The 12749-nt window shown below is 46.6% G+C and overlaps 1 protein-coding gene across 11 annotated transcripts in view; it reads left to right on the top strand.

Moving 5' to 3' along the window:
* The window catches only part of EIF4G3 (eukaryotic translation initiation factor 4 gamma 3), a 141263-nt gene extending 137132 nt beyond the window's left edge, over nt 1-4131 (top strand). For all 11 annotated transcript variants that reach the window (XM_050982700.1, XM_050982699.1, XM_050982704.1 and 8 more), the window contains 3 exons: nt 654-735; nt 2065-2211; nt 3084-4131. In XM_050982700.1, the coding sequence (XP_050838657.1) occupies nt 654-735; nt 2065-2211; nt 3084-3265 (411 nt within the window). In that variant the 3' untranslated portion in view covers nt 3266-4131. The remainder of the gene's footprint in view (nt 1-653; nt 736-2064; nt 2212-3083) is intronic.
* Nucleotides 4132-12749: the final 8618 nt, after the last annotated feature.

The raw sequence follows: 12749 nt of genomic DNA, 5'->3' as shown, positions 1-12749 counted from the left end.
AAAGAGGAAAAGGTCTATCAACCCCCTGGTCTTTGCTCTCAGTCTCTGGCTGCCTGCTTTAACTCAGATGTTTAGTGTCTGAGATTATACCCAACCTATGCATTTACATCTGTGCTTCTACTAAATCTTGGTCAGCTTCAGTTCAGATATTTCTGTGGCAGAGCAACGTGTTAGAAATGTCATTTTTCCACTGCTGTTAGAGGAGTTGAGAGTGGAATGAAAGCAGCACTGAAAATCTGGGATCACCCACAGGCTCTTTGGAGCCTTGGACAGTTTCCACAGCCATTCCCTGAATTTCTTTTACAAAGCAAACAATCTCCACCCAAGGAGCACGCTGTAAAGTTTGTTGGAAAAGCCCAAAACTCTTTGAGACTCTGCAAGGGCGTCGCAGGAGCCCAGCGTGGTTGGTTTGGTTCTGCAGACAAACAGCTCCTTGTGGGAGGTGCTCAATGGCACGTGGATCCCAGGGGAGCTGGTGTTGCCTGCTGTGTCCCTGGGGGAGTTCCAAGGAGTGAGTGGGGAAGCTGAGTGTTGCAGGGGTGAGCTGGGTTTGTGCCGCAGCCGCAGCTGAGCCTGGACTTGCTGCCAGGCTCAGCACTGGAGGTTTGCCGTCCTGCAGTGTTTTTAACTGGTCCATTTCCCCTTGATTCCAGGCTAATCTAGATGAAAGCCAGATGAGTTCACCTACATTCCTTAGAGCTTTAATGACAGCAGTTTGTAAAGCAGCTATTATAGGTGAGTAACTTGCAGTGTAAACACCACACAAACCAAACCCGCAAAGAATTATTTGGTATTTTTGAGGTTTATATCACATTTCCCTGGCCAAGGCTGTGTTTTGTCACACACTAAGGCTTTTCCATTATTTGGGATTGTGCCCAAGAGCAGGGTGTCCCTTCCCCACATGACAGCCGGGCACTTTGCTGGGTGTGGTGTTCCTGAGGTGACCCTGATGTGTCCCAGTGACCTTGTGTGAGCAGGGGTCTCAGACAGCTCTGGGTAATGCCAGTTGTTCGTTGAGTTTCTTAATGAAGGTGGAAATGACTGAGATCACCCTTCAGGCAATTAACATTTCCACTCCTGTGTCAGCAAAGATGCGTGGGCAGCCAGCGTGGGCAGCAGGAAGAAGCCAGTCTGGGGCTCAGGCTTGGAAGAGAGTTTTATATCCAAAGTTCCAGTTTTGGAAAGATGGTTTCTGTGGATTGCCTGAGTGTACAGCTGGAAACACAGGGAAGGAAGGGCTCCCAAGCCAGACATGTGAGCCTCAAGCCCTCAGTGGGGGTTGAGTAAAGCACTGCAGGCAGAAACATCTGCTCAGTTCACTTGGTTTTCTTTAACTTTACTGTTGGCATCTGGCACAGCAAAAAGTGGTGCTTGCAAAGGGTCTAGTTCTGCTCTGAGCTGTGATTTGGGGGAGAGAATGGGCTGGATTCCACTGTGTGAGGGAGGGGAGGGACAGGCCAGCTCCTTCCTCTCTGGAGCAGAGCCTTGCTCATGCCACCTAGTGTTAACAGAGACACAACACAGGACTTCATTTCCAACGCTTGAGGGTTCCCTGTTGTGTAAGGAAAATCATCCTCTGGTTTAAATTTTGGCCTTGCCTCTAACTGAGTTTTTTTTCTTTTGTTTTCAAAATATCGCTTAATTGGGTTGCATGATCTGCTAAATAATTCATCGTTGTGGCTGATGGACTTCCAATGCGTATTTTTATATATTCACTAACTTATGATTCTGTTTCTGCCCTGGTATTTTTAGAAAAAAAAAGAATTTTCTAAAAACCTTTTTAATGCAGTTGCCTCTGGAGACACCATTTGCACTGCAAAGTAAGGATGTGCTGCTTCTTCTGCTTGTGTTAGAGCTGGGGTCACTGCAGGCAGTGAACGTGGGGACCTGTAAGGACCAAGACTTCCAGAAACAGCCATTAACCAAGAATACTTCCTGTTGTTTCTCATCCTCCTTTTCTCTCTAAACTGTGTTTGTGATTGCTGTTTGCATCAGTAAAGGCAGTCAAAGACCTGTCCCTGTTGCCATGTGGTAGCTGACCCTGCTTTCTCATCTTCCCCTCAGCGGACTCTTCCAGCTTCCGAGTGGACACTGCTGTTATCAAACAGAGAGTGCCCATCTTACTCAAGTACCTGGACTCAGACACAGAGAAGGAACTACAAGCACTTTATGCACTACAAGCATCAATAGTAAAACTTGATCAACCTCCTAGTAAGTGTTGCCTCTGTGCTGGGGATTTGAGCCTGCATAAGGGCAGGGGGGTTGTGTGGGAGACAGGAAGAGGATGTATTTTTTCTTACCTTTGTAGGTAGCAGATGAGAGAAGCTTGTGTGGGTGGGTTCAGCTTGTCCAGATCCCAAATTTTTAGAGCAGCTCAAGCTCCCAAATGCTTGGCCAGAGGCCAGCTCTTCTTTTGGTTGCTCTTGTGAGCAGCCACACAGAACGAAGGACAAGCCTCTGTTGATAAAAAGAGAGCAAAACAAGAGGAGTAAAAAATAATCTGTTGAGTTTGCAGTACCTGGGCATGTGAGACCATGGGTGTTGTTATTGCATTGCTACTCCACAGATGTCTGTGGGCTTGGAGGGAATAAGATGAGTTGGTCAGCTGCTGAGTTTTGTCCCAGAGATACTGCAGAAAACCCTTGCGGGACAAGAGGCAGGGGAGTAGCCAAAGAAGCAGGGATTCCCAGGGAATCTGCAGCACAAAATCCAGGAATGCCTCAAAACATCCAACATGATCATCCTTAGTGCCCTTTATGACATTAGTTGGGCATTATCTCTCCTGATGAGCCACAAAAATCTGGGTTGGAGGTTATCCAGACGTGTGGTGCAGAGGAGATGGGCTGCTGGGGTCCTGCTTGCAAGCCAGTCTCTAGATAACATATTTCCCAGCTTTCCCTCTCCTCTGACCGTGTCAGAGGGGTTGGGTTTCCCCCTCACCTGAGTGTGAGCAGCCAGAAGCAAAAACTGAGCAAGAGCCCTGTGTTTTCCTTGTCTCTCCATCTCCCGTGCCAAGAGGTCGCATTAATCCCCTTATCTGCAGCAGGGCTGACAGATGTTCCTGCTTTATTCCATTACTGCAGATTTGTTGCGGATGTTTTTTGATTGCCTGTATGACGAGGAGGTCATTTCGGAGGATGCCTTCTACAAGTGGGAAAGCAGCAAGGACCCAGCGGAGCAGAACGGGAAAGGAGTAGCGCTAAAATCTGTCACGGCGTTCTTCACGTGGCTACGGGAGGCCGAAGAGGAGTCAGAGGATAATTAAAACTTAAAATACAGATTTAAAACAAACAAACAAAAAAGAAACAATTTAAGTATTTTTTTAAAAAGTTTCACGTCTTCGCCAATCACAGTGCAGCAAGGCCAATTCTCTCTCGCAGACCCCCCTTGCCCCACACACGCACGAGTGGGAGAGGTAAAACCCAATAAACACCGAGGTGATCATGGAGGCAAAAAGGTACTTGGAAACAAACCCACAAAAGTAAACTTCAAACCTGAGGGCGGGAGCACTAAACCAAAATACATGTATTATTTATAGAAAATATTTTCTGTTTTAATCTTTTTCTTTTCTTTTTAAACAAGGACTCGTACTTAGGAAAACACACAGCAAAACAAATCTGTTTAGCAAAAACAAGTTGAAAACTTCTAATTTATTATTTTAAGGACTGCAAATGCCAGTGTAATTTTTAAATTTGCAGTTTCTGTAAACAAATTGTATAATAGAACAAAAGCAAAGAAATAAATTTCCCTCCCCTTCATACGCACCTCAGTTTTGTTTCAAAGCATGATAAATCAACAAAACTTTGAAGGGGGTTGGGGTGAGCTAGATGAGGGCAAGATCAATTTTTTTTTTTATTGTCATCAGATTTTTCTGCCTGCCTCTCAGCTTGCTTCAGAAATTTAAAAAGAAAATAGTAATCAAACCATACATAACCTTGGATCGGAAGAAAAATGCATTTGAGAAAACCGCTGCGGACCAGAGTGCTCCGAAAATAACTCATTGAAAACCGTGCTACCCTGGGGAAAAAAGTACTAGTGATACTTTGAGAACCTTTAGAGCAACTTTAAGGCTTGTAAATACATAGAACAAATATTTAAAAAAAAAAAAAAAAAAAAAAAAAAAGAAAGAAATTGACTCAATACTATTTCTTTTCACTTTCAAATTATAAAGAACAAAATAAAGACAAACATTGCAAGTTTAAAAGAAAGTAAAACGACTTCTCCTTTGACAGCTGCTGAATGTGTGCACCATCCTGAGCGGTGCTGGCTTCCTTGGCATGCCGTAGGTCCTCGGGCCCATATTGTGTACATATAGTGTGTGTCTGTATGTGTGACTACCAAAAATGAAGGGTGAGAGCAATTGTTGAAAAAAAAAAAAAAAAAAACGAAAAAAGGGGATGCTGTTGTGCCGAGAAGCCCCCTGGCCAAGGAGCAGCCAGTGGCTGCGGGGCCGAGCGGGAGCAGTTGGTTCCCGAGGCTGGGACGTGACCTCAGGGCCCGAGCCCAGCTGGGTCTCTCCAGCCATGTGGCAGCCGTGTCTCTGTGACTTGGATCAGTGGGGACTTGTGACCCTGGCAGCTCTGGAGGCCGCAGCTGTGAGAGCCAAGATCTGACAGCCCACGCCAGGAGGGTGCAGCGCGGAGGAGTGGCGCTGCCCGAGTGCCAGCACGGCCGGGGCACGGCTACAGCCATGGGAGCCCCTCCCGTGCCCAGCAGGACCCAGGCTGCTGCTCCAGACCCAGCTGCTGCTGAGGACGGGAAGGCCCTCGCGCATCTCTGCAGCCACCCAAGATGACCTGCTGGCTCTCACTGTGACAAGCACCTGCCATCAAAGACTCTGCAAAGCTGGGGGAGCCCTGAAATGTGGTTTGTGAACTGTGGGCCATGGACCGTGAGTAACCTGTGGAGCATTTGCTGGGGGTGTCTGCAGCACTGACTGCTCACATGATGCTGTCTTTTTCTTTCCAGCTGCTAAATCACATCTTAAAAGAAAAAACAAAACAACAACAACAAAAAAACCCGACAACAAAAAGAAACAAAAAAAAAAAAAAAGGGAAGAAAGGCTACAAATACATTACTTTCCTAATCTTACTTTTACATGTAAACAATTGCTGTACTTGCCTGAGGATGTGATTTGATCACCATGGGGAAGGGAGGAGGTGCCTGGTTGTGACCAGAGGGGAGAGGTCCATGAGACACTTTCCCTGTTAATGTGTTCCACCCCATGAATCTGAGCTAGAGAATCCATGGCCTAAAACACTAGAGCATTGTTTGGTTATTTTTTTTTTTTTAGTAACAATAAAACACTTTTCTCTGATGTTTTGTTAAAAAAAAGAAAAAAAAAGAAAAAATATTCTCACCGTTACTGTATGCTCATGTATCTGCATGTACCACTGCCACGGCCTTGCCAGTGGGCCCAGAGGTTTGGATGGGCTCTCAAGGTCTCCAAAAGGTCTGTCCCCAGAGAACTCCCACCCAGCAGGGCTCCAGGGGTGTCTGTTACACCTCTGCAGAAGGTCATGTGGGTCCTCTTCTTCCAAAAGGCATTTTTTGAGCTGTACATGGTGGTTTGTAGCAGTTAAATAGTTGAATTAAATGGATGCCAGCTTGTATGTAAATAAGGGTAAATATTGCCAAGTTGGTGTGGGCAAATGATGGCATTCCTCTCAGGGTGGGCAGTGTCAGAGCCTGCTGGGATCATGAGTGTGCAACAGCAGAGCCCTGCAAGGACTGATTTCTCTCTCATTGCCTTGGATTGGAAAGGACAGACTTGCTGCAGAGCCTTTGAACAGCCCTGTGAATCCAGTGTGTCAGGGCTGGGAAATCTGTCTGGGGAGCTTGAACCTTCTGGCTCAAAGAGCTGGAAAAGCACTGGTTGGAAGGGATGGGAATTGCCAGCAGGTGGGTACAGGTGAGGTGAGAAAATCTTTCCCCTTTTTGTTAGAGCGTTTAATGACGTTCCAGGGGGTGAGAACGTGCCCTGGAAGTGTCCTGCAAAGGTCAGGAAAGGACTTCTTAGAGATTTTCACAAGGGGTTTTTCAGAATTACCCAAAGCTGGGTTTGCAGCATGGCAGGTTTTGGCTTCTCTGAAGTTAAATCAGTTCAGCTGCACACTGGATGCTGTGAGCAGTTCATGCACAAGGCCTTGAGGTCTCCACCTGTGGTTGTGTCACCTGAAGTTTCAGCTTCCCAACAATGCCACTGCAAGGAGCAGAACTCCTGACTCCTTCCTCTGCTCCTCTTATGTTCTGTGCCATGGATTTACTGCACCCAGTTGCTTTTCAGTTTCCTTCTAGGAAAGGAAAACAGGCTTGCAGGTGGTTGTGGCACCTCAGGATATGACTCATGAAAGATCTTTGGAACCAGTTTCTTGTGAAGAGTGTTAAAATACAAAAAAACTGTAAGGTATATGAAATAGAAAAGGGAATTATTAATTAAAGCAGGTTCCCATGGAATGCAATTTGCAGGAGCCTCATTTTGTGAGAGGAGAGATGTGCTGTGGTCACTGGCCCAACGTTACAGCAAAGCCTCAGCAGGAGGGCAGCAGGTTTACACCAAGAATACTGCAGGTTATCCTGAGGGGTTTTTCCTAGTCTTGATCTTGTTGAAACACATCTTGTTTGCAGGCTCCTGCCTGTGGCAGGGGCTAATGCAGCTCAGCATGGAAAAGTAGTATTAGAACCATTTCTGCTGCTGGGAACCCTTCCTTTCCCAAGGCTGGGGCACTGTCAGAAGCACAGGCAAGGAACAGATACATTGCTTACATCCCTCTTTATTACTGAGAATGTCTCCTAACCTGAAGCCACCAAACAGCACATTTCAGACCAGCCTAAGGCTGGTTTCTTTCTAGGAAAGGGTTTTCAGAACAGCATCAGCCATTTCTGGGAAATCAGGTCAGGAAATCCACTGATCCTGGATGCTATGCTCTCTGCTTGTGTCAACATGTTCAGCTTTTACCTTATTCTCCAAAAAAGCCTCAGGTCCAGGAGCAGATCTTGGTGTATGGAAGTGTCTTTTCATAGAATCTAGAATATACTGGGTTGGAAGGGATTCATCAGCATCACTGAGTCCAGCTGCTGGGCGTTTTTGCCTGGGATCAGCTCTCCCTGGTGCAGGACGTGATAGGCCACGTGGCAGGAAAGGCTCAGGAGAAGGGGTTCCTCTGCAGGGGTGGTTTTTAGTGTGCACAAGGCTTTAGCCAGTAGTAACTTAGGTCAGTTGTTGCTGTGACCCACAGAGCTTTTGTTCCAACCCTATATATTGTTTTTACTGAGAAAGTAAAAGCTGAGTCTCTCAAAAGTCCCATTAACTTGCTAAGCATTCTGAAAACATTTAAAGCCAATTGCATCTGATTGCCAGAGGGTGGCTGTGATTGTTCTGCTGCATTTGGTCTCATGATGAGTTGTTGGTAGATACCCTTGGTTGCTTTGTCAGAAGTGTCCTGAGCAGAGCAGAGAAGCTGCTAGCTAGGCCTGTATGCTTGGTTTCTTTCACAGAATCTAGAGGATTTAACTTTGGGGAGAGAAAGCTCAAAATGAGACGTCCCCAGAATGCTGTTGTGCCCTTAGAGCCAGCAGCCCTGGCCCTGAGGCACTGAACCACCTGTAGGAGAGCTGGCTGCTGGCTGCAGGTCATATGTGAGGGTGAGATGCTGCATGGTTGGAGTTGGGCCAGGAAAGCTGGGCTCTACCTGGGGGTGAATCCATTGGGAGGTTTTTGGGCTGGCAAGTGCTCCAAGCTCCTGCTTCTCCCAGTCAGGCTGGAAACTGGAACTTGGCCTTTCTCCTCTTTGGAAGGTGTTGGCCTGGAAGCTGCCAGCTGAGCAGTATCTGAAGCCAAGCAGCACCAGCAGGAGCCTGAGCTCTTCACATACCACTGGCTTTTCATGAGGTGCCAGCCCCGAGGTTTGCACAAGGCCCCACATGCTGACAGAAACTCCAGGTTTGCTGTGCCTGAGGCCACGTGCAACCTGCAACAGCTGTAAGGTGGAGCCTGGAGACCGGGAGGCTTCAGCCCAGAGGATCCTTCTTGCCTTTCTTCAGATAGACAACCTGCAAGAAGCCATTGGAGGAAAACCAGCAATGGGCAAAGAACAGCAGCAAGAGATTGATTAACTCAGCTTCCAGCAGCGTGACTAAATCACAATATCCAAGGAAACCTCAGGCTGCCTACCCTTCAATTTTTCATGGGGCTCCATTTGCCACCTTTGGTGAAGTATTGTGGATCTGCTGTTTGCTGAAATAACTCCTGCTTCTTTAAACACTGCTGTAGGGATGCTGACTGTGGAAAGCTTTGTCATGTGGCACCAGCTTCTCTTTCTCAATTCCAGCTGCTAAATTGTGCTGAAACAGCAACAGGAATAAAACCAGCTCCCACTCCATTCAGTCCTTTCCATAGGGGAGTTTGTCCAAGTTGCTGGCCCAGCTGCAGGGATGGATATGCTGTGGCTGCAAATGGGAAAGAGGGGAGTAGGCGTGGGGAAGGCAATAGATGCTGCTGGTTGGGAAATGTCAGTGCTACTGAGTGAGGGGAGAGAGCACTGAAGCTCTTGGCTGTCCTGTTGCAGCCCCCTGCAAGGATTAATGGCAGATGTTACCATAAGGCAGAGTTTTACTAAGCTCCCAGGGTACAAAGCATTAGTGAGGGGAGCAGAACCCTGTTAGAAGTGGTTTATCACAGCGTTTTGGAGAACAGCTGGAAAGGAGCTGCAAAGATCATCTTGGTAGATGCAGCTGGTGCATTCAGGTCTCACCTGTGAAGGGAAATGAGTCATTTCAGCATGCAGGGTGAGCTGGTCTGAGGTAACGCTTGGTACAAATGCTCTGTGACATTACAGATGGCATGAAGTGAATAATCTGTTGGTCCTGGCCACTTCCCACTCATGTGAGAGTGCAGGGAATCACTCCCATGAAGGGAACAGGCATTCAGCACCACCACTGCACGAATTCATGAACATGGACTCAGCTCACAGCTCTGTGCCACCCAGGGTGTTCTCATACACCAGGATCATAAACACAGAATTTGACTCATCTCTGCAAAACAGGACTTGAGTGTTTTATCTGTTCTCCAAGCAAATGCATCTGATTCTCCAGGCCTCCTGCAGCATCACAAGGTGGATGTTCTGAGCAGGAGCTTCAGCTGCAGCTGAGACATCTCGAAGAAAAGCCAATTGACAAGATTTTCCACCGAGCAACAAGTGAGCCAGCTCTAGAGCTCTTCCAGCAAGAGCCATCACCAAAAAAGCTTTAAATTCCTGTTCAGTTGTCTTCCCAGCAAGGCTCACAGGCATGGCACTGCTCTCGTACACCACAGAGGCCAGAGTCCAGCCAGGCTGCTTATGCTGGGGGGGTGAGTGCACATTAGGCAGCCAAAAATGAGATTTTGTGGCTGCAAAACTATTCCAGCCAGGAGGTCTGGCAGCAAGTTACTGCCTGCCCAGGTGAGGGGAGCAGCCCCTGCATGCAGCTCACTGGTTTTAATCCAAAGCACTGTTTGGTTCAGAGTTACGGAAATTCCCGCTGCCAGATCTCTTACCTGTGGGGATATGTGGCTTTGGGAGAGCTGTCCCTGCGTGCAGTGTTGAGTCGGTGGTCTTCAGCTGCTCTTTGCTTAGTGGAGGTGTCACTTCATGTGTCTGCTTTGGGTAAAATGACTGTAATGCCAAAAGTGTAGAAAAAGAATCACAACTTCCAGCCCCTGGTCCTCCAGTGATGACAGCACCCGCCTCATTAGCACTTGGGATCTATTTCAAATTAGGGTGTTTCTAGAAAAGCTGCAGCCTGTGGAGGCTGCTCAGTCCATAACATTTTCCTGCTCCAAATTCCTGTTGGCTCCAGTGGTGTTTCTATCCTACACTTGCTCCAGATTGAAACCAACTTTGGTGTGTTTAAGTGCATTTTTATTCACTTGCTAGATTTGATGTAAAAAATGGGTTGTTTGGTTTGAAAATGCATAGAGGAATGGGATACCCCTTGGAAAGGGGAAAATGTTTGAAAAGATAAGGAAATAGAACCTTAAGGGTGTGAGAGGGGCAGCTAGGGAGATCAGCTGGGAGATGGTGTAGAGTGACACTGGGAAAAATAAGGAAAACTAATTATTAGGAAGCTGATAAGGAATAAAGAAATCAAAAGTGATATCTTGAAAGCCATGAAGAGGCAGAGAATATGCATTTTGGGGTTGAAAGCAGAAAAGAAGGGATTTTTGCATAGAATTAAAGGAGCTGCAGGGATGACAGTAAGACTGCAGCTGAAAAAAAGTAAAGATGAATTGGAAGAGAATTGTGAGTTCTTCTGGAGATGTCTTTGGTGAAGTGAATCAGCAACAAATGCCATTTAAAGGACTAAAAGTCCCTATTTGTACAAGACATGTAAAAGGGAGAAAAATCCCTTAATAAGTAAAGTAGAAGAACTAAAAAAGCAGTTCAGGCATAAAGACAAGGATTATGTGTGTGTCTGCAGGAAGGGCAGCACCACCACATAACAGCTCCTTGTGTAGTGCTTATTTTACTGTGGGCAGAAAGCCTCTGGAGGTTTTTGTGTGCCTCAACAAGTGAGAGACCCACATGGATTAAAGGTTTGGTTCAGTGATGGTTCTGGGATTGCTGTGCTTGGCATCACTCCCTGTGCAGATACACAGGGTCAAGCTGAAGAGAGCATTAGCATTGCCCATCCCCTCATGGCTGGGCACAGAACCAAAACAGCCCCCTTGGATACATATTCAGGGATAATGAGATCTGAAGGTAATGACCTTCTCAGGGAATACTGGATTATGTGTATATTATTATATATGATATTAGATTGGTTCTTCAAAGCGTAAGAAGCTGAAGAAGCAGCAGTAGAACATGGAGTTTTAGGGACGAAAGAGCAGAGTGACAGGGAAGAGCTTGGTGGTGACTTGACATGGGCTGGGCTGGAAAAAAGGCTGAAATTCCCCCTGAGCCAGGTGGACTGCAGGTTAGAAGGAGATAAAAGGCTTTCTAATATAAATGTAAAAGCTGAGGTAAAAGTGGAAAAGCAGAAAATCAACAAAAACTTGGTGTCACAACGCCAGAGGCAAGGCCTGAATGTAATCAGAGCTGAACTTTGGAGCTGCTGGTCAATGTAGAAACAGCATTTGGCAACAGAGACGCAGCAGGATCGAGAATGAACGGGCCGAAGATTATTTCAGCAGGTGCACAGTTTGACAGAGGTAATAAAAAAAGGTAATAATGTGGCAGATAGCTGCTAAGCCTCACAGAAGGGTGCTTATTAAATTTACTTTAAAGAAAAAATGCTCACTTTAAAGAAAAAATGTGGTAAACTGGGGGAAATGTGAGTTGGTGTAGGGTAAGAAAATCAACAAAATAACCCCTGGAATAGAGTTTTCATGGGCAGATTTAAAACCTAATTCAAAGCTGTACCAGAAACACAACAGGTTCTGTGTTTGTAGGAGAAGAAAAACACTGTGGCATTGCTCTGCACACTGGGTGGAAACAGTAAAACCCTTGAGTGCAAATTGTGCAGTGACTCCTTGGGAACAAATGCCACGTGTCTGGATGATCTGCAAGCAGCACAGCCAAAGCCCAAAGATGTGGGGAGGCTCAGGAGAGCTCTAAGGGACAGCAAGGTGGAATCAAATGGAATTAATTTCAGGGGAAAAAAAACAGTTGGAATCTTACTAGTCCATGGCACCTGCGGGGAGGAAAGGTATTGAGAAGGCTTAGTACTTATTAACAGTGCTTAGTACTTACTAAAAGTGTTTAAGACTTACTAGAAGCATTTCTGACAGTGGTAGTGCTTGACACCATCACAAATAACTCTGGCAGCAGCTTCCTGCTGCAGTCTGATTCCCTGGCCATGGATTTCCCTGTGCTTTCCTCCTGTGTTGGCTCTGACCTTCCCACAGCTTCATTCCTGTGGCAACAGGAAGAGGGACACAAATGACACAAACCTGCCCAAAAAGTTGAGCAGAGGAGACAGAGCAGTGGGTGGTGATCCCACAGTGTGGCTGTAAGGAATGTGAAGAGTCTATTCTTCCCCTCTGGGATGGATTTTGAAGTAAAACTAGAGAAGGAGACAACAGCAGCTTTTCTCCTCCGCTTGTAGCTCCGTGGCTCAGCCAACACAGGTGCTGGGGCACATCCTTGCAGTGGGCAAAGGGAGCTGCTGTTCTGATTCCGTATTTTCCTTCTTGGTGTCTTAAAAATTCAGTAGTAAAGGAACACACGCCGCCTCTTCTTCCCCTCTGCTCTACCTTCCCCTCCTGCCAGAGAGGCTCTGTAGGGGGAAAAAAGCCAAAGAACACATTTTTCTGCAGTTGCACAGGATTTGTTTCACACTCACAGGCAAGACAGGAATGTTCAGCAAAGTGGAGCCATCTGTCTGTGGCGCTCCCAGGGCTGCTCAGCTCCACATCACAGGGATCCTCTGGAGTGGAGGAGACTGAATGGAGCCAGGCTTTAGAAGGTGACATTCTCAGGGGTAGTAAACTTAGAGTAGTCACCTACAGAGGAAAGAGTTGGGAGAAGCTTGGACAAGAAACAGGCATTACTGCAGAAATAAGAAACCTCTGCAGTGCTTTGAATGGTGTAAATGCTTCTAAATGTGCTCGCAGAGGGGTTTCCCATCACAGCAGGGATAAAAGTGCCCAAATAAATGCGTAAGTGCCTATATGGTCTTCAAATTGTAAAAACACAAATGGGGAGAGAGGCTGGCAGGAGATGTGTAAAGATTACGTGCAGAAAACAAAAATGAGAAAACTGCTCAGACAA

The sequence above is a fragment of the Serinus canaria genome, chromosome 21 (genome assembly GCF_022539315.1).
Source record: "Serinus canaria isolate serCan28SL12 chromosome 21, serCan2020, whole genome shotgun sequence".
In the NCBI taxonomy this organism is placed as follows: Eukaryota; Metazoa; Chordata; class Aves; order Passeriformes; family Fringillidae; genus Serinus; species Serinus canaria.
Note: the sequence above shows the minus strand (reverse complement) of the source record. Positions and strands in the feature narration are given on the sequence as shown.